Source organism: Ovis aries, chromosome 13 (assembly GCF_016772045.2).
Source record: "Ovis aries strain OAR_USU_Benz2616 breed Rambouillet chromosome 13, ARS-UI_Ramb_v3.0, whole genome shotgun sequence".
In the NCBI taxonomy this organism is placed as follows: Eukaryota; Metazoa; Chordata; class Mammalia; order Artiodactyla; family Bovidae; genus Ovis; species Ovis aries.
The window spans coordinates 51,650,893-51,676,681 of NC_056066.1; the positions used below are offsets into that span (position 1 = coordinate 51,650,893).

The following is a 25,789-nucleotide window of genomic DNA, read 5'->3' on the forward strand; positions in this document are numbered from 1 at the left end:
CTTGGTATAGATGATGGTCGTGGTAGTAGTGTCAGGTTACATTTAATGAGTTCTTTCTTTCTGTAGCCTGTGATAAGCATTTCACTGATAACCTGGAGGTACATGTTCCCATCTAACAGAGGAGGATTTAGGGCTCAGAGAGAAAGTTGAGCAGTTTGCCTAATGTTACCTGTGAATAATCAGTAGAACCTAGAATTCAAACTCAGATTTTCTTGACTCTAAAACTCATGCTTAAAAATAAAATAAAATAAAACTCATGCTTTCATCTTTATAGTGTCTTCTTACAAATAAGAAGACAAATAAAAATATAAATCATATTTTAAGCATCACCCATGTTATTCAAAGGAGCTCTCCTAAGTTTAGAGAAAGGGAGACAGCAGGGTGGCATGAGGGGAGGATTGGGGTAGTAAGGTATTAGAGAAGATCTTAAAGAAGCCTAGTGAACAAAGTACAGAATAGTATAATATGCCACTAATCAGACCATTCAGGTATGACCTAAATCAAATCCCTTATGATTATACAGTGAAAGTGAGAAATAGATTTAAGGGTCTAGATCTGATAGATAGAGTGCCTGATGAACTATGGATGGAGATTTGTGACATTGTACAGGAGACAGGGATCAAGAACATCCCCATGGAAAAAAAAATGCAAAAAAGCAAAATGGCTGTCTGGGGAGGCCTTACAAATAGCTGTGAAAAGAAGAGAAGTGAAAAGCAAAGGAGAAAAGGAAAGATATGAGCACCTGAATGCAGAGTTCCAAAGAATAGCAAGAAGAGATAAGAAAGCCTTCTTCAGCGATCAGTGCAAAGAAATAGAGGAAAACAACAGAATGGGAAAGACTAGAGATCTCTTCAAGAAAATTAGAGATACCAAGGGAACATTTCATGCAAAAATGGGCTTGATAAAGGACAGAAATGGTATGGACCTAACAGAAGCAGAAGATACTAAGAAGAGGTGGCAAGAATACACAGAAGAACTGTACAAAAAAGATCTTCAAGACCAAGATAACCATGATGATGTGATCACTAATCTAGAGCCAGACATCTTGGAATGTGAAGTCAAGTGAGCCTTGGAAAGCATCACTACAAACAAAGCTAGTGGAGGTGATGGAATTCCAGTTGAGCTGTTTCAAATCCTGAAAGATGATGCTGTGAAAGTGCTGCACTCAATATGCCAGCAAGTTTGGAAAACTCAGCAGTGGCCACAGGACTAGAAAAGGTCAGTTTTCATTCCAATCCCAAAGAAAGGCAATGCAAAAGAATGCTCAAACTACTGCACAATTGCACTCATCTCACATGCTAGTTAAAGTAATGCTCAAAATTCTCCAAGCCAGACTTCAGCATTACGTGAACTCCCTGATGTTCAAGGTGGTTTTTGAAAAGGCAGAGGAACCAGAGATCAAATTGCCAACATCCGCTGGATTATGGAAAAGCAAGAGAGTTCCAGAAAAACATCTATTTCTGCTTTATTGACTATGCCAAAGCCTTTGACTGTGTGGATCACAATAAACTGTGGAAAATTCTGAAAGAGATGGGAATCCCAGACCACCTAACCTGCCTCTTGAGAAATCTGTATGCAGGTCAGGAAGCAACAGTTAGAACTGGACATGGAACAACAGACGGGTTCCAGATAGGAAAAAGAGTACGTCAAGGCTGTATATTGTCACCCTGCTTATTTAACTTCTATGCAGAGTACATCATGAGAAACGCCGGACTGTAAGAAACACAAGCTGGAATCAAGATTGCTGGGAAAAATATCAATCACCTCAGATATGCAGATGACACCACCCTTATGGCAGAAAGTGAAGAGGAACTAAAAAGCCTGTTGATGAAAGTGAAAGAGGAGAGTGAAAAAGTTGGCTTAAAGCTCAACATTCAGAAAATGAAGATCATGGCATCTGGTCCCATCACTTCATGGGAAATAGATGGGGAAACAGTGGAAACAGTGTCAGACTTTATTTTGGGGGGCTCCAAAATCACTTCAGATGGTGACTGCAGCCGTGAAATTAAAAGACACTTATTCCTTGGAAGGAAAGTTATGACCAACCTAGATAGTATATTCAAAAGCAGAGACATTACGTTGCCAACTAAGGTCCGTCTAGTCAAGGCTATGGTTTTTCCAGTGGTCATGTATGGATGTGAGAGTTGGACTGTGAAGAAGGCTGAGCGCTGAAGAATTGATGCTTTTGAACTGTGGTGTTGGAGAAGACTCTTGAGAGTCCTTGGACTGCAAGGAGATCCAACCAGTCCATTCTGAAGGAGATCAGCCCTGGGATTTCTTTGGAAGGAATGATGCTAGAGCTGAAACTCCAGTACTTTGGTCACCTCATGCGAAGAGTTGACTCATTGGAAAAGACTCTGATGCTGGGAGGGATTGGAGGCAGGAGGAGAAGGGGATGACAGAGGATGAGATGGCTGGATGGCATCACGGACTCGATGGACGTGAGTCTGAGTGAACTCCGGGAGATGGTGATGAACAGGGAGGCCTGGCGTGCTGCGATTCATGGGGTCACAAAGGGTCGGACATGACTGAGCGACTGAACTGAACTGAACTGAATCATGGGGGAAATGTATATATACACATTTGCTTGTATAAACTCAGCATATATGTGGGAGAAGACTCTGATAAATGTGGTTGTCTTCAGGGAGAGGTAGTAGGTAGCTGGGGAGAAAGGGAATTTGTTTTCTCTTATGAACCCTTCCATGCATTATGACTTTTGCCTTCAGAAACTAAGTATAGCTAATTTTTTAAAAAAACCAAACACTTTGTTGAAGTAAATAGTATTGCCAAGAGTCCTCTGTACTGAATACTAATTATTCAGAGTCCTATAGTTATACAGTTACTTAGGAAAGCTGAAGTCTTACAACTTAGAGACATTATGAACTAATTATTTATAAAACTAGTCTCTGTTAGTGAAAAGATTAATGATGAGCATTAAATCTTTTTAGATACAAAACTAATTACAACATCTATGAGAATGCTATTACAAAATAGAATATAAATGTCAAAAACCTATAAATGAACTCATATTTAATAAAATATTAGGAAGGAGTAAGATAGATTATCGGTACATTTTCTCAAGTGGAAGATCAGTAAATTTTAAAGCTGTTAAATCAAGTTATAAAGAGTATTTATACTCCTTAAAGATATAAAAATATCCACTTGGAAAAACTATAAAATTATTAATGTAACCAGCCAGAATGTGATGGTGGAGAAATGGGATGAATTTAAAGGTACATGAACTTCCCTGTCTCATGAGGAAAACTCAAAAGACATTGTTTAAAGGTGACAGGATAGCTGTCGTAAGAACTTAGACTATACTTATCAGAAGGAACCCAGAAAACAATGTAGAATCATACTGGTAAAGGTTTGCAAAAATGTTTTTAAACAGAATTCAACATAAACAAGGTGACGGAACCAAAGTATCATTAAATATAAGTGGCATGTGCTGTGCACTCAGTCATGTCCAACTTATTGTGACCCCATGGACCATGGCCCACCAGGCTTCTCTCTGTCCATGGAATTCTCCAGGCAAGAATACTGGAGTGGGTTGCCATTTCCTTCTCTGTAAGTAGGTTAAACACCTGTCAAAAGAAAAATTATCTCAGATTAAACAAAAAAATTGACTCTAAATTATATGATGTTCTATACAAGATCATCTAAAACTAAGGATGGTGATAAAAGAATGGGCAAAGATATAACAGACAAATGCAAACAAAAAGACGTGATGTTAATAACACCAGAGTTGAATTTGTAATTGTTATTCAGTTGCTAGGTCTTGTCTGACTCTGCTACCCGAAGGGATGCAGCACACTAGGCACCCCTGTCCTTTACTATCTCCTGGAGTTTGTTCAGGTTCATGTCCATGGAGTTGGTGATGCTATCTATCTCTTCCATGGCCACCCCTCCTCTAAGGGAGGCCATAATCTTAGTTTTTTGTATGTTGAAGTTTTATGCCAGCTTTTTCACTTTCTTCCTTCACGTTCATCAAGAAGTTCCTTACTTCCTCTTTGCTTTCTGCCATTAGTGTGGTATCATCTGAATATTTGAGGTTGTTGATATTTCTTCCAGGAATCTTGATTCCAGCTTGTGCTTCATCCAGCCCCTCATTTTGCATGATTTACTCTGCATATAAGTTAAATAAGCAGGGTGACAATATACAGCCTTGATCTTTTATCTTCTTCATCCACTAATGGACACTTAGGTTGTTGGTTGTTTCTATAGCTTGGCTATTGTGAATAATGCTGCAACGAACATGGATGTGCAAATAGCTCTTCAAGATAGTGATTTCATTTCTTTCTGGTATAAGCCCAGAAGTGGAATTGTTGGATCTTGTGGTGGTTTTATTTTTAATTTTTTGAGGACTCTTCATCCTATTTTTCATAGTAGCTGTACCACTATAGCGTTTACATTCCCAACAGGGCACAAGTTTCCCTTTTCCTCATATCCTCACCAACTCTTCTTATTTCTTGTCTTTTGAAAAACATAGCCATTCTAACAGGTGTGAGGTGCTATCTCATTGTGGCTTTTTAAAATAATGAATTAAGCATTCAGCTTAAGTTTGAAAAAGAACAAGAACTTAAAAAAAAAAATTGAAGCTGTAAAACAGTATCTAGCCTGTTAAGGAACACTATGGAGATTCTGTTAGCCAAATATAGACTACAAGACAGAGAAGGCAATGGCACCGCACTCCAGTACTCTTGCCTGGAAAATCCCGTGGACGGAGGAGCCTGGTAGGCTGCAGTCCATGGGGTCGCTAAGAGTCAGACACAACTGAGCGACTTCACTTTCACTTTTCACTTTCTTGCGTTGGAGAAGGAAATGGCAACCCACGCCAGTGTTCTTGCCTGGAGAATCCCAGGGACGGGCGAGCCTGGTGGGCTGCCGTCTATGGGGTCACACAGAGTCAGACAGGACTGAAGCGACTTAGCAGCAGCAGCAGACTACAAGAAATATACAAGAAGCAGTTCTTCAACAAATAAATCACAGAGAAATAAAGAGAAACTATAGATTGAAAGAGAATTATGCGATATATCAATGAAATATAATGTGGGGGCTTTGGTTCCTGGTTCCAAACAATTAACTCTAAGAAAATATTCTTGAGTCAGAAAAATTTAAATATGGACTAGATATTTTATATTAAGAACTTATTGCTTAATCATTCTTTTTTTTTAAGATTTATGTATTTATTTGTGGCTCTGCTGGGTCTCTGTTGCTGCCCGTGGGCTTTCTCTAGTTGCATAGAGCAGGGACTCCTCTTCATTGTGATGGATGGGCTTCTCATTGCAATGGCTTCTCTTGTTGTAAAGCACTGGCTCTAGGTGTGCTGGCTTAGTAGTTGCAGCAAGTGGGCTCAGTAATTGCAGCTTGCGAGCTTTGGAACACAGGCTCAGTAGTTGTGGTCCGTGGCCTTTGCTGCCCTGCAGCATGTAGGATCTTCCTGGAGCAGGGATCGAACCTGTGTCCCTTGCATTGGCAAGTAGACTCTCAGCCACTGGACCCCTAGGGAAGCCCCATTCATTTTTTTAAAGAGTCCTTATCTTATGGTAATACATACTGAAATATTTTGGATGCAATAATAGGACGTCTGTTATTAACCTCAAAATCGTCTCCTGGGGAAGGCAAGGAAAGCCGAAAAGGTAGGAGTATGATGTAGAAGAAATACAATTAAGACAAATGTTGGTAATTCTTGAAGCCAGGTGATGGACATGTGGGCATTCATTACACTGTTTTTTTCTACTTTAGTGTATGTTTGAAATGTTCACATTATTGTCAATAAAAATGGTTGAATCATACAAATGCAGGTGACGTTATAGTAGAAGTGGTGTGTATCCAATGATCATAGCCATGTAGGATAAATATGGAAGAGATATTATAATTGTGTTGGCATGCTGGGATGTGATTAAATTCTCTGATTTCCAAATTATCAGTAGTGTCATAGTGTCGTGGATTTTACTTCTGTATTTTCACAGAAATATGGGATTGATTGTGGCCCACTCCACAGCATCTCTTTTATGGGCCACCCTTCCTTACTGTGTCACTCTGTAAATATCTTTGTTAGAACTTACCTTGTAATTGTGAGTCCATGGGTGAGCCTTCTTGACTGTGTACTCTTTAAGAATGATTAGCACCTGACATAACAGTTTGTGCTGGTAAATGTCTGTGTTCTGAACTGGTGAAAGTCATTGGCAGCAGTTCCTAAGGAAGTTCATGGGATATGGAAAGGGCCATTTGATGAAAAAGCTCCAGGTATCAAAGTGAAACTAAGAAGACAGAGGAGGTTAGGAAGAGGGGCAGCTGCAGAGCTGAGGCCATTCACTTCCAGAGGCTGCAGAAAGAACGGAACGATGGCTGTTGTATCAGTATTGAGGGGCAGGGGTGTCTGCATGAGGGGGCTGCTAAAAGGGATGATCAGGGGAGGGAGCCAAGGGCTCACATTTGTGCAGACCCTCAGCCCCATTCAGAACTCTGAAGGCTGAACTTTTTTTTATTTTATTCCCCAGGCCTGGTTAGCAATGTTGTATTCACTAGTCACACTGTGGAGCAGAGGCACCCTCTCCTTGTTCAGCTGCAGAGCCTCATCAGAGCTGCCAATCCTTCTGCAGCCTTCATTCTTGCAGAAAATGGGATTGTCACCAGGTAAACTTAACGGTCACTTCTCTCTGTAGGACCAGCCACTTTCTCAGATACAGCATTCTGTCTGTTACCCATTGGGTCTTTCCACTGTATCTAAGACCTGAGCATTTACAGAAACCAGGTCTTGAACAAGTGCTTTTGATGCTGTGTAGAAATCACCAAGAGGATTCCCACATGTCAGTATCCTGTACTGTTCTGAGATGTTTTATTTTTGACACATTCACATTCTCATTCATTAAAGGATTCAAGTCAAGACTCTCTCAGTGTTCTTTATGTTAAGATATGAGAGAAGTAGCATAAAAACATAGGGAAATTATATCTTTAATTCATAGTGCTGGGTTCTAGTTACAACCTAAAAATAGAAAATAATGACTTTTTATGTAAGGATACTAAGAGGTGTATACTTTTTATATAGTTTCAGCCTTTGAGCATTGCAGATATTTTACATATTCAAAAATTAGGTCAACAAGGAGGAAAAAATACAAAAAGTGAGTCCATCTGTATATCAAAGTAATAACAACCACACACACACAAAATAATTCAAGTAACTTTTGAACATAATCCTCTGTTGGAACCCGAATTCCAAACATCACTGAACATTAGGGAAGGGAGATTATAAATATGAAAGGTAAGGAAAGGTAAGGAAAAACCCTGCAGATATTGGAGTTGAATGGGGGGACTCAATATAAATTCATTAGTTCAAAAAAAAGTATATTCCGTCTTTCCATTAAAAGGGACCAAAAATAACACCACAGTAGCAATTAATACCTTTACCTCTAGATCTTAATTTCTAAGTACCAATCCCCACTAAAAGGTATCTGGTCTCCTTGGAGAATTGGTTGATTGCAATTTAGGCAGTGAAAGTATAATGTAAGCCTAGTGCATTTTATGCCAGAAAGGCAGGGAAGTATTCAAAAAGTAGTGGAGATATTTCAAAAGGATATGGAAGCTAGCTTAAGAAGCTCCCACTTAAGTTTGGGACAACTTGAGTTGTTGTATGAGAGAACCGTGATACTAATGTGTTGTAGCACATGGAATAAAATGAGTCTATGGTGATATTAAAAAATTAAAAAGGGAGGGGGACAGAAGAGTAAAGCTCTCCTCTATAGAAGAATGTTAGCTAATAAATAAGAATTTATAGAACTGGAAAGACACCATTTTGTAACCTTTCATGTAATAACTTGATTTAGGCAAGAATTATCAGTGGATGCTAAAAGTAGTGGATGACAGATTGTTGAGGAAAAGGATATTCACTTGACTGAAAGTATCTGTCACTCCATAGACTTATTTACTGCTTCCAAAGAGGGAAAACTACCTTCACAGTGAAGAGGTCTAATCCAGAAGATGTGACATTGACCAAAATATTAAACTTAGCAAGACCACTAATGGGACCAAGTGAGTCATGTGCTTCCTTCACATGACACTGTGGGAGGAAAACAACATCACTCAGCCATTACTCTTGCCATAAGTGATTAACTTATGGAGAAGGAAATGGCAACCCATTCCAGTACTCTTGCCTGGAAAATCCCATGGACAGAGAAACCTGGTAGGCTACAGTCCATGGGGTCGCAAAGAGTCGGACACGACTGAGTGACTTCACTTTCACTTTAAGTATTTAACTGAATCTAATCACGAGGAGCAACCAGACAGGTCCAGGTTGTGAGACACAAGACAGCTAACTGTGTACTCTTCAAAATTGTCAATTCCTTGAGAAACAAAAAGTTGGAGGTATTTTTTTCCAAATTGAAGGAAAATTAAAATTATAAATTCAATGAGCGATCCTTAATTGAGCCCTGAGTGCCCTGTCCCCCCTAAAGGGAGAAATTTGAAAATGGGCATATATTATTAAATCAATAGTTTTCAACTTTAACATGCATATGAACCACTTGGGAATCTTATGAACATGAGGGTTCTGATTTAGTAGATCTGGAGTAGTCTAGAGATCCTGCATTTCCAGCAGTCTCCCAGGAGATACCAAGGCTGCTGGTCCTCCATATTAAATTTCTTAGGTGAGAATTAGTGAGAATATGCTTGTTTCTAGAGATGCATATTAAAGTATATAAGGGTGAAATAACAGAAAAAAGTGTATATGTTTGTACTTGTATGTGTATACAGAAGTGTGGAAGGGAAGGGAAACGTACAGGTTAAGTTTGATAGTTCTGACTAACCTGGGTTTTCTGTATGTTTTTAAAGGAATGAAGACATTGAACTGATTCTCTCAGAAAACAGTTTTTCAAGTCCTCAGATGCTACGATCTCGATATTTAATGTACCCTGGCTGGCAAGTATTATCATTGAAAAATAGCTAAGATTTCTTTGTAAACTCAATGATTTGTTTATTTACAGGAAAGTAAAAGAAAAAGTGAAAATACCAGGTGTGCTCTGGGAGGGTGACAATGGCAGCTGCAATGGCCTGAAGTCCCAGTAGCTACTGGCCTTGTTAGAATCCCTGTGATCCACATCTCGGTCTCAAATTGAGACCCTTGCTGAATGTTGAGACTTAAGGAGTCATCTTGTGAGCACTAAGCACAGTGACGTCCTTCGTTTCCTCTAGCCTCTAGTCAGAGTGAGACCCTTCTGAGTGAAAGAGTCACTCCTGAGAATAGTCAGTCCTCTGGGCTTCCCATCTGACAGATATGTTGCCTGCTGTTGTGTCCCAGAGGATGTTCTCTTCTCTGCAGGTGGCCTCCCAGCCTAAACCTGTCCTCCGGATTCAGGGGAGCAGAGGAGAAAAGAGAGTGTGAAGTGCACTGTCGTCATATTTCCAGCATCACTTGCGCACTTACTCTGTGCTCCACGTTGTTCTAAGACTTTGCTCTCCAGTAAAGCACCCACTAGCCACATTTGGCTACTTAATAAAATTAAATATATATTAATAAAAATGAGGTAAAATTTAGAATTTAGTCTTTAGTCACACAAGACCCTTTTCACATGCTTAACTATAACTAGCAGCTACTGTGGGACAGTACAGATCCTTCATCACAGAAAGTTCTGTTCACAGTGCCAATCTTAAGAGTTCAGCCTGTGTTATCTCATTAATCCTCAAACCAGGCCCCAGAGTAGATTCCATTAGTTTCTTCATTTTAGAGATAAGGTAACTGAGGCAGCCAGGAGTTACATGTCCTGTCCAAAGTCACACAGCTAGTAAATCAAAGAGTTGGGTTTCAAACTCAGGTTGTGTGGCTTCAGAGCCTGTACTCTATCTCTTTTTTTTAAGTATAGTAGATTTACAAAGTTATGTTAATTTCTGCTGTACAGCAGAGCCTGTACTCTTATCTGCCATGTTGCACTTGTTCCTGTATGGAAAGGATAATTAGTTTTGCTGTGTTGAAGGTTCAAGGCAGGCCAAAAATGATCCCTCATGTTGGTCTGAATCACCTCTATTATCCTTACTCACTTCTCTCAGCCACCTCTTTATTATCCTTACCTCTCAGCCGTGAGTACTGTTTTTTAAAATAAAATAGTACAGTCAGTACCATTCTATTTTAAAACACAGGTCGATATGTAAAATTGAAGATTTTCATGCTTATTCTTAAAAGGAACCTCTGGTTTGAGTCACATCATAATTAAATAGTGGGTAAGTGGATCATTCCTTATGCCTAAATAAGGCAGTAATATCTTAGCTTAAAGAAAAAAAAAAGAGCTTCTGCGGTGAAACTCTTTTCTACAGTGGCTGCAGCTGCTGACCTTCTTGCTGCCAAAACTAGGCCTCTGGGCCTAGTCCTGAGATGTCTGCCATCTCAACCTGGTGCCTCAGGAAGCGCGCATGCGTGTGTGTGTGTGTGTGTGTGTGTGTCAGGAAGCGCATGCCTCTGTGTGTGTGTGTGTGTGTGTGTGTTAGGAAGTGCACATGTGTGTGCGTGTGTGTGTGTTAGGAAGCGCACGTGTGTGTGTGTTAGTCACTCAGTCGTGTCCGAGTCTTTGCAACCCCTGATGGACTGTTACCCACCAGGTTTCTCAGTCCATAGAATTCTCCAGGCAAGAACACTGGAGTGGGCTGCCATGCCCTTTTCCAAGGATTCAGATAAATTATTCTTATATCAAGATCACCATCATCAGACTCCTGTGCATCCCTGTACATAACTCCCCTCTCTCCTTGGATGAGGGCCATCACCTCAAAGTGAACAGGCTTTATTAGCTCTAGGATGTACTTTGTGATATGCAGAGTCTCAGCCATTCCTCCCTCACAGCCCTCTGTTGTCATTGACCCCACACCTACCTCCCCTGGTAGAACAGCTTGTTCCTAGTCTGGAAGGAAACCTTGTACTCTTCCCTTGGCCCCTCCAAATTCTCCTAAGGATGCAACTGTGAACATAGAAGCCTGAGAAGCCCATGGTCTCAGATAGCAGTCTTCGAAAACTATTATACCACCACCTTGCTTTAAATAAATAACAAAAAGTGGGCTACTTTCAACAATATAAAATTCAAAACTGCAGTGCAATTTTGAAACAAGACTAATCAGAAAATACAGTAGACTAGAGGAAAGTGTTTGCATCAGATGTGACAAAGGGTTAATATAGTATTTGGGAGGCTTGTTTAGATTTTAAAGAACAGTTGTTGTCATTGTTCAGTCACTCAGTCGTGTCCAACTCTTTGCGACCCCATGGACTGCAGCACGCCAGGTTTCCCTGTCCTTCACGATCTCCTGAAGCTAGATCAAACTCCTGTCCATTGAGCCAGTGATGCCATCCAACCATCTCATCTTCTGTCATCCCCTTCCTGTCCTGCCTTCAATCTTTCCCAGCATCAGGGTCTTTTCCAATGAATTGGCTCTTTGCATCAGGTGGCCAAGTGCTGAAACTTCAGCTTGAGCATCGATCCTTATAATGAATATTCAGGATTTATTTCCTTTAAGATTGACTGATTTGATCTCCTTTCTGTCCAAGGGTCTCTCAAGAGTCTTCTGCAACACCACAGCTCAAAAGCATCAATTCTTCAATGCTCAGCATTCTTTATGGTCCAGCTCTCATATGCATACATGACTATTGGAAAAACGATAACTTTGACTAGACAGACCTTTGTTGACAAAGTAATATCTCTGCTTTTTAACACACAGTCTAGGTTTATCATAGCTTTTCTTCCAAGGAGCAAATGTCTTTTAACTTTGTGGCTGCAGTCACCATCTGCAGTGATTTTGGAGCCCAAGAGAATAAAGTCTCTCACTGTTTCCATTGTTAACCCATCTATTTGCCATGAAGTGATGAGACGATGCCCTGATCTTAGTTTTTTGATTGTTGAGTTTAAAGCCAGCTTTTTTATCCTACTCTTTCACCTTCATCAAGAGGCTCTTTCGTCCCTCTTTGCTTTCTGCCATAAGGGTGGTGTCATCTGCATATCTGAGGTTATTGATATTTCTCCTGGCAATCTTGATTCCAGCTTGTGCTTCATCCAGCATGCATCTCTCATGATGTCCTCTGCATATAAGTTAAATAAGCATGGTGACAATATTCAGCCTTGATGTACTCCTTTCCCAATTTTGAACTAGTCCGTTGTTCCATGTCTGGCTGTAACTGTTGCTTCTTGACGTGCATACAGGTTCTGCAGGAGGCAGGTAAGGTGGTCTGATGTTCCCATCTCTAAGAATTTTCCACAGTTTGTTGTGATCCACACAGTCAATAGCTTTAGCGTAGTCAATGAAGCACAAGTAGATGTGTTCCTGGAATTCTCTTGTTTTTTCTATGATCCAGTGGATATTGGCTATTTGATTTCTGGTTCCTCTGCCTTTTCTAAATCCAGCTTGACTATCTGGAAGTTCTCAGTTCATATACTGTTGAAGCCTGGCTTGGAGAATTTTGAGCATTACTTTACTAGCATGTGAAATGAGTACAATTGTGCAGTAGTTTGAGCATTCTTTGGTATTGCCCTTCTTTGGAATTAAGATGAAAACTGACCTTTTCTAGTCCTGTGGCCACTGCTGAATTTTTCATATTTGCTAGCATATTGAGTGCAACACTCTCATAGCATCATCCTTTAGGATTTGAAATAGCTCAACTGGAATTGGCATAGTGGGAGCCCAGAAGAAAGTGGGAGGGGATCCTGAGTAAGGGCTAAAGGGTACAAGGAGGGACCTCTAATCCCAGCTAGGATACTTGCAAGCTTCAAAAGTAGAAGAGGTCTTTGACTTGAAGAAATTGCTAGTCTGCGCTTCCTTCTCTGAAGGGGCAAACATGCTTTCCAATCTCAAGATAAAAGAGACATAAATGCTTTCAAATAGTTGTTTTGTACACAAAATGGCATATGAGTAAGGGAGAATTCAAATATGATAATACATTGTTCTGTCGAACGTAGTATATAATAACACTCCAAGCCCCAATTACTTATATATATAATTTTTTAAACCTTTTAAGGTATGAAGGTAAATTTGATGCTGGATCAGTCTTTCCATTGATGGTTCAGATCTGTGTATGGTTTGGTCGTCCCTTGGAGAAGACTCGCTTTGTGGCCAAGTGTAAAGGTAAGCCTTGACTGGAACATGTCCCAATACTGGTAAAAGAGTGCCCCCAGAGTTGTCCCCACCTCCTGGCACTGTTTTAATATTCAGTGTGCTGTCTTTTCTCACCATTTGGGTCTGAAAGGAGGCAGAGGAATTTGAGGACCCAGGCGTCCCATCCCCTGGGAACAGTGGCAGAGCCACTGGGGGAGGAAATGGTGTAAGTACCTGTGAACCCTAGAGGAGGCGCCTTTCCTAGTGCCTAACCCTCCCAGCTGTGCTGCCCTGGCCTTGGCCTCTGCCCGCAGATAAGTAACAACCCTCTCCTATTCCTCCACCAGCAATTCAGGCTTCCATCAAGCCGAGTCCATTCTCTGGAAACATCTACCACATCCTGGGCAAAGTGAAGTTCTCAGGTAACTGGCGGTTTGGATTTGGGAGCTCTGCACTGTGGAGTGATCACATCTCATGATGTGATTTCATAGCCTCTGCTGATGCTTAGCAGACCACTGATGCCTCTTGTTGTTGTCGCTAAACTGTGTCTGACTCTTTTTGAATTCATGAACTAGAGCCTGCTATGCTCCTCTGTCCTCCATTAACTCCTGATGTTTGCTCAAATTCCTGTCCATTCAATTAATGACACTATCTAACCATCTCTTCCTCTGCCACTCCTTCTCCTTTTGCCTTCAGTCTTTCCAGCATCAGGGTCTTTCCCAGTGAGTCAGCTCTTTACATCAGGCGGCCAAAGTATTGGAGCTTTTGCTTCAGTATCAGTCCTTCCAATGTATATTCAGGGTTGATTTCCTTTAGGATTAACTGGTTTGATCTCCTTGTAGTCTGTGGTACTCTCAAAGGGTCTATCACTCCTTCCATTTTTTCCCCTTCTATTTGCCATGAAGTGATGGGACTGGATGCTATGGTCTTAGTTTTTTTAATGTTGAGTTTCAAGCCAGCTTTTTCACTCTGTTCTTTCATCTTCATCAAGAGGCTCTTTAGTTCCTCTTCACTTTCTGCTATTAGAGTGGTATCATCTGCATATCTGAGCTTGTTGATATTTCTCCTAGCAGTCTTTCCAGCTTATGATTCATCCAGCCTAGCATTTTGCATGATTTACTCTGCATATAAGTTAAATAAGCAGGGTGACAATATACAGCCTTGACATACTCCTTTCCCAATTGTGAACCAGTCCATTGTCTCATGTCTGGTTCTACCTGTTGCTTCTTTTTTTTTTTTTTTTTTTTTTTTAATTTTAATTGGAGGTACCTGTTGCTTTTTGACCCACATACAGGTTTCTCAGGATACAGGTAAGGTAGTCTGGTACTTCATCTCTGTAAGAATTTTCTAGTTTGTTGTGAACCACACAGAGGCCTTAGCATAGTCAGTGAAGCAGAAGTCCATGTTTTACTAGAACTCCCTTACTTTTCCATGAGCCAACAAATGTTGGCAGTTTGATCTCTGGTTCCTGTCTCTTCGAAACCCAGCTTGTACATCTGAATGTTGTCGGTTCACGTACTGCTGAAGCCTAGCTTGAAAGACTTTGAACATAACCTTGATAGCATGTGAAATGAGAGCAATTGTATGGTAGTTTGAACATTCTTTGGCATTGCCCTTTTTTGATATTGAAATGAAAACTGACCTTTTCCAATCCTGTGGCCACAGCTAAGTTTTCCAGATTTGCTGACATATTGAGTACAGTACTTTAAAAGCATCATCTTTTAGGATTTTAAATAGCTCAGCTAGAATTCTGTCTCCTTTTCTAGCTTTGTTCGTAGTAATGCTTCCTACAGTCCACTTGACCTCATACTCCACGATATCCAACTCTAGGTGAGTGACCACACCATCATGGCTATCCAGGTCATTTTTCTATATAGTTCTTCTGTGTATTCTTGCCACCTTTTCTTAATCTCTTCTGCTTCTTTCAGGTCCTTACCGTTTCTTTCCTTTGTCATGACCATTCTTGCATGAAATGTTCCCTTGATATCTCCAGTTTTCTTGAAGAGATCTCTAATTTTTCCCATTCTGTTGTTTTCCTCTGTTTCTTTGCACTGTTCATTTAAGAAGACCTTCTTATCTCCCCTGGTATTCTCTGAAACTCTGCATTCAGTTGGGTATATCTTTCCCTTTCTCTTGTACCTTTCACTTCTCTTTTTGCCTCAGTTATTTGTAAAGCCTCCTCAGACCACCACTTAGCCTTCTTGCATTTCTTTTTCTTTGGGGTGGTTTTGGTCACTGCCTCCTGTACATTGTAACAAATCTGCATCCATAGTTCTTGAGGCATTCTGTCTACCAGTTCTAATCCCTTAAATCTACTCGTCACTTCCACTGTATAGTCATAAGGGATTTGATTTAGGTCATACCTAAATTACCTAGTGGTTTTTTCCTACTTTCTTCAATTTAGCCTTGATTTTGCAATAAGAAGCTAATGATCTGAGCCATAGTCAGCTCCAGGTCTTGTTTTTGCTAACTCTATAGAGCTTCTTCATCTTTAGCTACAAATAATATATCAGTCTGATTTCAGTGTTGAATGTCTGGTGATATCCATGTGTGGAGTCGTCTCTGGGGTTATTGAAAAAGGGATTTTGCTATGACCAGCTTGTTCTCTTGACAAAACTCTATTAGCCTTTTCCCTGCTTCATTTTTTACTCCAAGGCCAAACTTCCCTGTTATTCCAGGTATCTCTTGACTTCCTGCTTTTGCATTCCAATCCCTTGTGATAGAAAAGACATTTTTTTTTTTGGTGTTAATTCTTCAATGTGCTATAGCTCTTCATATAACCGGCCGACTTCAGCTTCTGTGCTGTCAGTGGTTTGGGCATAGACTTGTTTATGTGATGTTATACATAACTTGTACATATGTTGTACATAGACTTGTACTTGTGATGTTGAATGGTTTTCCTTCTAAATGAACCGAGGTCATTCTGTTGTTTTTGAGATTGCACCCAAATACTGCACTTTGGACTCTTGTTGACTATGAGGGCTACTCATATTTTCTAAGGGATTTTTGCCCACAAACTATAATAGATATAAGGTCATTTGAATTAAATTCGCCCGTTCCCTTTACTTTCACCATGAGACATATCCACAGCAGAGCATCGTTTCCACTTGGCCCAGCCACTTCATTCTTTCTGGAGCTATTAGTAATTGCCTTCCACTCTTCCCCAGCAGTAGCATGTTGGACACCTTCTGACCTGGGGGCCTCATCATCCAGTGTCATACCTTTTTGCTTTTTCATACTGTTTATGGGGTTCCTGAAGCAGGAATATTGGAGTGGTTTGCCATTTTCTCCTCCAGTGGACCCCATTTTGTTAGAACTCTCCACTATGACCCGTCCATCTTGGGTGGCTCTGCACGGCATGGCTCATAGCTTCACTGAGTTACACAAGCCCAATCGCCATGACAAGGCAGTGATCCATCAAGATGCCTCTTAGACTCTCCCTCAAAAAAAAAAAAAAAAACCTCCCCTCTGGGTCTTACACCATCAGGCTCCTCCTGTCTTCCCTTTCATTCAGGATACCAATCTTTCTTCAGGACCTTCTGCTCTGCAGTGGAGGATCTGTTTTCCTGCCCCTGCAGGCAGGCACCTGCTCAGGGCCCCTCCTCACAGCTCCTTGACTTCCTTGTTCTAGAGACTGTAACACCCCACCCCTCTTGAGCCATCCATGGCTTCCTCATAGCCCTTTCACCAGGAGCACCCCAATGCTGAGCTCTCTGGCTCTGGATCTGTTTCTGGTAGAGTCTTCAAGCCCTCCACTTTGCTTCTCCTCCCCTTCAGCAGACCTGTTTAACAGCCTTTGACCACTGGAGCCCTTGCAGCCTGAAGTCAGTCAGTCCTGGACTGGGGTTCAGGGAAGTTGTCAAAACAAGGAGCTAGTCAACTCAACATTGGAAACGGTGAGAATGCTCCAGAGAAAAGGAGCATTTGCTGTGGATCTGAGGCAAAAAGGGCATATTTCAGGAACCAAAAAGAGTTTACTGTGGCTGGGGCTTAGGGGAGGATGTAAGGGAGTGTGTCTGGTTACAGCATCTTTGGTAGTTACAACAGAAAATTCCAGCTCAACAACTACCAGGTGTTAGCTACATAGCAAGAAGTCAAGAGGTCTGGCAGTGCAGCAAGACCACTGAAGACCCAGGTAATATATGACTTTTGTGTGCTTCCATTCTTAGTGTCAGCTTTTCCTCGGGTTTCCACCCCTTATGGTTGCCAGGTAGTGCTACAGGCTAGGTGTCACATCCAGACAGAACATCCAGCTGATGGAAGAGGCTGGCTGTTCCTGTGGGTGGCTCTGTCAATTCCTCAGCAGACTTCTGTCATTGGCCAAGATCAAGTTGACATTGACCATGGGAAATTCATGGTCATGGAATTTATGGAAATTGGAGGAAGAGGATACTGAGCAGGCAACCAGGAATGTCTGCAATAGGTACCACTGAGAGTTGTAGGCATGGAATCATCTGAGTTCGGATAGGAAAATTAGGTGACAGAGTCTGTATAAAAGAATCTCTCATGGTCCTTAACCTTTGGCTTAATTTATGTTATTGAATCAGAAACTTCGGCCCCTCTCTGTAAGCCCCTTACTCAAGCCCTGTTCACTCAGGCTTCAACAGACAGCCTCCAACCTGCCTCAGTGGTCTTCATGCCTTCATCTTCCCTCTGCCCTATCATCATCTTCTTTTCTTCCTTATTTAGACCAACTGTTGACCCCTTTCTTGTTCAAGGTAAACCTCTCTTTGTTTTAGAGTTCTCATCATGCCTTTTTGGGGACCATTACCCTTTTCTCGTGTCTCCAGTAAATCTTAGCCCCCAGCTCCTCGGCCTGTAAATCCAATCACCTCTTTCCTTTCACCATGTGACCCTCCTCTAGCACTTGTACTATTGAGCATGCCCTCTTGCCTTGGCCTCTCAGGCCTTAGCTGAAACCCACCCCCTTAACCTCTACCAAGGGGGCTTTCCTTGCTTCTCCTCAGCTGTCTCTTCCACAGGAGTGACCTGAACCATCCCCTTCTTCTAATGACTGTGTAGGTGTCTCCCGTTCAGGGTCCCACAGTCTTTCAAATGCCACAGATGCAGAGTCAGACTCTTCTCCTCCCTCCTGCAAACTTTTTCTTCCTCTTATAATCCCCTTCTGGGTTAATGGTGTCCACCTGATCACCCAATCAGCTGAGCTAGAAACTTGAATCAGTTCAGTTCAGTTGCTCAGTCGTGTCCGACTCTTTGCAACCCCATGAATCGCAGCATGCCAGGCCTCCCTGTCCATCACCAACTCCCGGAGTTCACTCCGATTCATGTCCATCGAGTCCGTGATGCCATCCAGCCATCCCATCCTCTGTCGTCCCCTTCTCCTCCTGCCCCCAATCCCTCCCAGCATCAGGGTCTTTTCCAATGAGTCAGCTCTTCACATGAGGTGGCCAAAGTACTGGAGTTTCAGCTTTAGCCTCATTCCTTCCAAAAGAAATCCCAGGGCTGATCTCTTTCAGAATGGACTGGTTGGATCTCCTTGAAGTCCAAGGGACTCTCAAGAGTCTTCTCCAACACCACAGTTCCTCCCTTTCTTACTTCATCCTTTCTGATTTGCTCCCAGTCACATCAGTTTTCCCTCCTGCATGTCTTGGGAACCTGTCCCCAACCCAGCTGCACTACCGCAGTCTTACTGTAATCTTAACCTTTAGGGGCAGGGTCTCAGGGACTAAAGTGTTCTCCTTGCAGACTCTGAGAGGATGATGGAGGTCTGCCACAACACTCTGGCCAACTCCTTGAGTATTGTGCCAGTTTTGGAGGGACCCACACCACCCCCTGACTCCAGAACCTCACCTCAAAGCAGCAGCGGGCAGCAGGAATGCTACCTCGTGTTCATAGGCTGCTCTCTGAAGGAAGAAAGTGTCAAGGACTGGCTGCGGCAGTCGGCTAAGCAGGTGATTTCAAAGCCCAGACAGATCTGGTACTGATACTTCGGGGTTGCTACTGGCTCTGAGGCAGAAGCCCCCCGCCCCAACCCTCTCCCTGCTTTCTCACCACTGGTTCACCTGTCACAGGCTCAGCCAACATTTTCAGGGACTCAGAGTGGGAGGGATCCCCTGAGGCAAACTCTAGGCAGACTTGTTTTGCTGACTATCCTGTGAGCCCGGGTTCTCAAAGTCATTTCCCATTCCTACTTCCCATGGCAGACTGGAGTTATTTATTAGGTGGCTTAACCAGGACCTAGGTGAAACCTAGCTGTTTTGTATGGACCCCATGAGCTTAGTGTATTAAACTCAAAATGTCTTCTTAGCTGAACCTAGTTCATAGCCTCTCCTGTGTTCTGAGCCCAGCATCTCCTGTACTTTGGTTCTCTCTAGAGATATGCTTAGAGCCCTTTGCCAACCAAGACTCCAAGTATAGACAGCAGAGGCCCCAGAGAGAGGTATGGGGAAGAGGAGGCTTGCCTGTAGATAGGCACAAGCATCATTAGTTCAGTACTACAAAGAAAAAAATTCGAACTGGAATTAAAATCATCTAATATGCTGCAAGCTTTGGGTGCTAAGCCTCTGCACACGGTCTAAGGTTTAGCTTATTCTAGAACTCTGGAAATAGAGTTGGCTGCAGCCCTGGTCTCCTGTACATGCCAGACTGGGACCTGTCTTTTATACTAAGGGGGGAAGGCTGCCTGCAGACTGTGTCTTTCTCAGACTCAGTGGCTGTTATTGTTGTTTAGTCACTGGGAAAAACTCTTATATGATATTGGACTATAAAACCTCCAGTCCTTTTGCTTACATGTCTGTCACTGGTGGGATTTAGGATTGAGAATCTTCAAAGAGGCAGAAACATACCTATTTACAAAAGCATCAATCTGATTCTGCCACTTGTTCCCCCCTGGCATGTAGGACTCTCTGAGGGGGAAGTGGTGCTCTCCAGGGGCAAACAGACAGGGTATTACATCCAGGCCATGACGGCGCTTGTGCTTCCCCCTCTGCTGGCATCTAAGTCACATAACCAGCCCCAGAGCTCTGACCCTCACCCTTCCATGTACTCCATCAGTTCTGTTGAGACCTAACCCCCCTTTACTTCTCTGCACAGAAGCCTCAGAGGAAAGCCCTGAAGACCAGGGGGATGCTGACCCAGCAGGAGATCAGGAACATTCATGTGAGTACTCCATCTCAGAGGCCTAAGTCCCCTCAGTGTCCGAGGGCGGTTCTTGAACAGCTCTGTCCTTTAGGATTCCTGAGTGAAGTGGCTGTTACTGGGGCATGCTGGAGGTCCTGCTTCTCTCAGGCTGCAGAGGGAAGCTGGGTAAAGAGAAACCTCAGCTCAGCTGGCCTTGCAGCCTCAGCAAGAAGGGCAGGTGACCTCTGGTGTTGATGTGGTCATGAGATTGAGGAGAACCCAGTGCCTGTGGGAGGAACAGATGACATGGAGCTGTTTTATCATCCTGTTCAAGCAGCTGCAGAAGTCCTTTCCCCCTACCTTTCCTCTGTCGTAGATATAAACCAGCAAGTGCCCAGGTAAAAACTGTCTAGATCCTGAAGTTGCTCATGGGCAGGTTGTGGAATCCTGAGGCCAGAGCAAAATGCTCCTTGAGAAACCCGCTCAGACTCCAGGCTGACTCCCAGGCTCTGCCTCAGTCTTCATCCGCACTGAAGCCTTTTCCTGATGGGCTTGGGGGCAAAGGCCAAAAGGACCAGAGAGTCCAGGTGTCTGCATGAGCTGTGTCACCAGTCCCAGTGATGGGCAGGCAGGCAGGACTCTGGACCTCCAGGAGCCCCTGCTGTGGACTTGAGAAAGACCTCTTAATTCCAACGCCTGGGCAACTCTGCATGTTCCTGGTGAGGAGACTGAGGGCACTTCAGAAGGCAGGCAGTGTTGTTTCCCCAGATGTAGACCTTAAACGAGGATTTGAGTGAGGGTAGTTTATTTGGGAAGTAATTCTGTAAGCTACCAATAGGAAAGTGGGAAAGTAAGAGAGAGAAGAGAAGGGTGTATTGTCAAACCAGTACCACTGTGGGCATCTGGGGCTTAATCCCATTAGGAATTCCAGAGTTCCTCCCTGAGAGGTGGGAGAACCTTCATTCATTGTTTGATGGCAGCTGTGGGGATGGTGTGATGGTGTTAATTCCCTGGCGTATCTTTTTTTGGCTGCACTGGGTCTCATGGGCTTTTTGTTGAGGTGCACAAGCTTCTCGCTGTGATGTAGGCTTAGTTGCCCTGTGGCACGTGAGATCTTCATTCCTCAACCAGGGATCGAACCTGTACCCCCAGTGGCAGCGCAGAGTCTTAACCACTAGACTACCAAGGAAGTCCCTATTTTTGTTTTTAATGAATGAGTGAATTATAGAAAATGGTTGGCTTAATTCTAACAGGACTCTTTTCCTACAGGTGAAACGCCACCTGGATCCCCTACCTGCAGGCTACTTTTATAATGGCACCCAGTTTGTCAACTTCTTTGGTGACAAGACTGATTTTCACCCACGTATCCTTGGGATCTGACGCAGAGAGGCTGCAGGGGTGTGGAAGCCTAGCTGTAAAGAGGGTGTCTGCTAGAGCCATCACAGCCCAGGCTTGGTGCAGGGTGGGTTCGGGAATACACAGCAAGCCACAGAGACTGACTTTTCATTTTGTCCTTTTACAGTCATTAAAATTACATTTCTCCTTCGTTCAGTGATGGCTGAGGTTACTCTGTGGGTTGTAATTTAAATGCAGCTGTGGTAACATCCTGTGGTCATCAGGGAGTCATAATTTACAAGCTGGTGACTGGGTCTGATTACAGTAGTTAATCTGTGAAAAAGGTGGACGGGGTGCTGCTGTGTTCTAGTCAGAGCTGAAGGGCTCATTCCTAGGAGCTAGGAAGGGCCCTGTGTCAGCCTCTGTCACATTGTCACATTCTTTGTAGTTGTGGTGCTGCCAGTATATTAAAAAAGCCAGTCAGGTACCTTCTGTACAGGCTGAGCACTCACTCAGCCTGTACAGATTCCTCTGGCCTGGGCAGCTCCCTTGTCCCCTAGGCTCAGGGCTTTCTTCCTTAATGAGGTGCCAGTCATGGACCAGTTCATGAATGACTACGTGGAAGAAGCCAACCGGGAAATTGAGAAGTATAACCGTGAGCTGGAGCAGCAGGAGTATCACGACCTCTTTGAGCAGAAGCCCTAGAGAAAGAAGACCTTGGAGATGGACATTGAAAAATGAGATGTCTTAACTTCAGCTCTTCCAAAGGCCTCTCCCTAGAGGGCCGTCTTTGTTCTCCTTGGCCTTTGTGTGCTGCTTGAGTGCATGTTGTCTTTATTCTCTATACAGCGCTGAAGAGCATCACCTGCACCACTGATCTGGCAGCGGGGTGAGGGTGGGGGGTCCTCATGGAGGATGAGCAGACAGACGCTTCCCTTTGTTTGCAGCTGGCAGTCCAGGACCTCTGGGTCTCCGATAACAGTATTTTCTTTGGGCTGTTGCAGCACTGTGTGAGGGTGGGGAGAAGCATTTGGATTGCACAGAGTAGCTGTTGATACACAAAGAATCCTGGCTGCCCCAACTGTGGTCATGGCTGGGGGGCCTGGGCCACCACAGGCCTCAGGCTTCAAACACTGCCCCAGGAGAGCCTTTCTCCCCAGTGGAATGCCTGCCTTCCTGGTTCGGCCCCTTCCATTGAAGGTTCGGTCCCTGTTGACACTGTGCCCAGTCCTGGAGGACACAGCACAAGCCCTGGCCAATCCCAGCCATCAGAGTCAGCAGCTTGGACTGAGATCAGTAGTTTCTTCTAAAATAAGGGAATTTCCCTTATGGACTAAACTGAGGAGAAAGACTTGTTGCTTTCCAAAAGTATGGCTTTTGAATTGACACAAGCAGCCCACCTTGGGATTGGTTTGAGCTCTGCTCATGTTATCAGTCTGGTTTGCCTAATAATTCTGGGATGAGAAAAACTGCTGCTCAGGCCTTGCTGGCAGTGTCTTGCCTCACTGTTAAGGGCAGTGTCCTTCAACTGCATAGTCTTAGGCCCAGGGTTCTGATTGCTTATGGGACATTTTCACTTGAAGGGCATTCAGTCTTTGGCACCCATACCTCCCCTCAGTCTTGCCAGGGAAAGCCTGGTTTTCAGCCCAACCTTTAGGCAACTCATGTCCCTAAGCATCATTGCTGGCCTTGGACTAGTTTGGCTCCTGAGAACCAGGAATTTCAGAGCCTTCCAATATCGAAGTTAGAATTCCTTCTAGTAGCTTTTTTCCAGCTGGACTAAAAAGCAGAGGGGAATTTCAAGTGTATCCCATGCCTGACCTCCAGAATTAGTACAGGGAAGAGAGAGGTCACTTATGTGATGTCTGTTAGGATTTCAGCGCCTCAGCTGCCTAGATTGTAAATGATTTCTGAATTTCACTTTTTTTTTTGCATGCCTTAGAAAGGAGCACATAGGCAAAACCAGCAAAGTTTTTAGTAATGTAGAGGGGTTTTTTAGAAAAGGCCCTGGCACAGAGGAGAGAGAAAAATGATGGAGCACATGTGACCTGTCACACAGAGCCCTGCATGCAAGTAGTAAAGCAGTTGTTAAGGGCTTGTTAGTAAAATGTACTTAATGTTAGAAAAAAATTTGCATTTGAAGCCAAATGAACAATACTCCAAATACCATTTAATAGGAACTCTTGCATGAAGAAAGGCTTCTGAAAAGACCCATGTGCTCCAGTCCCAGCTCCAAAGCAGCTGGTGACAAAGGCCCACATGTGGAGCCCCAGCCTAGGAGCCAGAGGCTGGGGTCCACAGTAGGCCTTCCTCTGCTTCAGAATCAATAACCAAGATCTTAAGTGCAATTGATGAGATAAGCAATGAGTTACTGTAGCTTCCTTTAGCTCTACCGAGCTCTTTTTAAAAACTCAAACTTGAGCAGCCTTGTTGGGGGATGAGGGTGGGGAGATTGGGGGATGAGGGTGGGGAGGTTGGGGGTGGGGGAACAATAGGCCATCTGCCTCAGGTAGATTGCTGTGAACATTTAAATGAATGCTCTCTTTTCTTGGAGCTTGAGCCATTTCCTGGCTGCTACACAAAAGAGTTTTTAAAGAGGGGTCGGAAGCCCACCCATAAAAGTGGGTCTTAAACACTGTGTGGGGCTATACCTCCTGGTGATCTTGGTTTCTGACCTTTGTCCATAGAAATGCTCTCTCACCAACTTGCCCCACTGTCCCAATTCCTCTCCTGTTAGAGGGGAAACTGTGATTACCTCAACTTGAATATGAAACTGTGATTGAAAAAAGTCAAAACATTAAGTTTCAAAGCCAAAAAGGCAAAACTGGCTGAGGCTTCCATAGACACTCCTCAGCCTGCTTGGGAGTGTGAAGGGCACACTGGCGAAAGGGCATTCCTTGGGGCACACTGGCTGTGCCCTGGTGAAGAGGCACTCTGTAGTGCGCTGTGTGAGCTCCTTGAGAACTGAGACTGGGAGGATGCTTCCTCCCCACACTGCTGTTCTGGAACCTTTGGGGCCTCTGGGTTTTTTATGTGAAGTTAATATCCATTTGATGCCTCTGGGCACTCCAGGTGGAGGTGTGGTGTCTTAGGCTGTCTCTAAAGGAAGGGTCTTGACACTGTGTTTGAAGTTTTGACCTTAGAAGTGGATACCAGGGATCCAGCAGAGACATCAGGTTCCCAGGGACAGGCAAAGTTCTCCAGGAGCTTAATGCTTTTTGCCAACTTTCCTATTAGCAGCTTCAGTTTTATATCACCCCGAGTGAGTGTGATAATGTTGAAGTCGCTGAAGTTATAGGTTATTTTACATTTTGATGTGGGATTTTTCTCTGTTTTTGATTGGAAAGAGGAGGCAGATATTGGAGAAAAGGGATCACCCTAGGAAGGGGCCACTGGCAAGGAGTGGCATTGGCCCCACAGAGCCCTAGGGGCTCTGACCTGAGGCCTAGACACTAGGCCCTGTGGGTCACAAAAAGTACCCTCCTAAATTCTATTAGGATTTTGAAAACTTTTGCACAGTAATAAGCTCTGGGTTTGCTCTTCAGGCTTCTCAAAAGGGAAAAGTTAAAGACTATAAGCTATTAAGTATTCCAGCCATGTTGCTGACCTAGATGGATAGTTGTACCTCAAAAAGTAGGTGAGAAATGGCTTCCTCATTGTCCCAGGTTGTCAAATACTAATGACAGAAGAGCTCACTTATGTGCCAAAATTGACTTTTATACTAGTTTTTCAGTGCTTTAATATTTGTAACTTAAATTTTAAAACTATTTACAAACACTACTGTAACTTCAGTGAAACAATTGTGTGATTGAAGCTTTTTGCTTATTATAGTATTTATTATACTACTTCAGTAAATATATAAGAGTAGCTTTCAATTTATTTTTATATTATTTTCATGTTTTTACTTGCAGTTGTGTATGTGAATTTACCTTGTTAACTGAGATGTAATGCTAAGGACCAATAAACTGTCACTGAACAAGCAGGGCCTCCAGTAGTTGCCTGTTGCTATAGTCCCAAAGTGTTCTTGGGGATTGAAGAGGTGGCCTGGGATTGGAGACCTCCCTGCAGCTTCTCTGGGAACACCGCTTTGTTGGGGCTGTTGCAGGAGGGGTCCTGGGGACTTGACTCCCCTCCCCAGAGCTCTGAGCCGCTGCTGCTGTGAATACAATTCATAAGAGGCCAACTTGGCCTGGGGTGGGTACTCTGAGCGTTCCAGATCCCAAGGAGGAGTTCAGGAAGCCAGCTTGTGGGTACAGGGGTCCTGGGGCCCCAGAAATAAGTTCTCCCACCTCACCCTAAGAAACCACATCTGCTG

The 25,789-nt window shown here is 43.4% G+C and overlaps 1 protein-coding gene across 13 annotated transcripts in view; it reads left to right on the forward strand.

Moving 5' to 3' along the window:
- Positions 1-25,453, forward strand: part of DNAAF9 (dynein axonemal assembly factor 9) — a 180,779-nt gene extending 155,326 nt beyond the window's left edge. For 7 of the 13 annotated variants that reach the window (XM_060397618.1, XM_060397614.1, XM_060397615.1 and 4 more), the window contains 6 exons: positions 6,504-6,639; positions 8,830-8,916; positions 12,983-13,089; positions 13,407-13,481; positions 18,766-18,971; positions 20,113-25,453. In XM_060397618.1, the coding sequence (XP_060253601.1) occupies positions 6,504-6,639; positions 8,830-8,916; positions 12,983-13,089; positions 13,407-13,481; positions 18,766-18,971; positions 20,113-20,394 (893 nt within the window). In that variant the 3' untranslated portion in view covers positions 20,395-25,453. Of the gene's footprint in view, positions 1-6,503; positions 6,640-8,829; positions 8,917-12,982; positions 13,090-13,406; positions 13,482-14,825; positions 14,890-18,765; positions 18,972-20,112 lie in introns of those variants that run through there. The other 6 variants (XM_042229780.1, XM_042229781.1, XM_012188736.3 and 3 more) reach the window with 3 other exon arrangements.
- Positions 25,454-25,789: the final 336 nt, after the last annotated feature.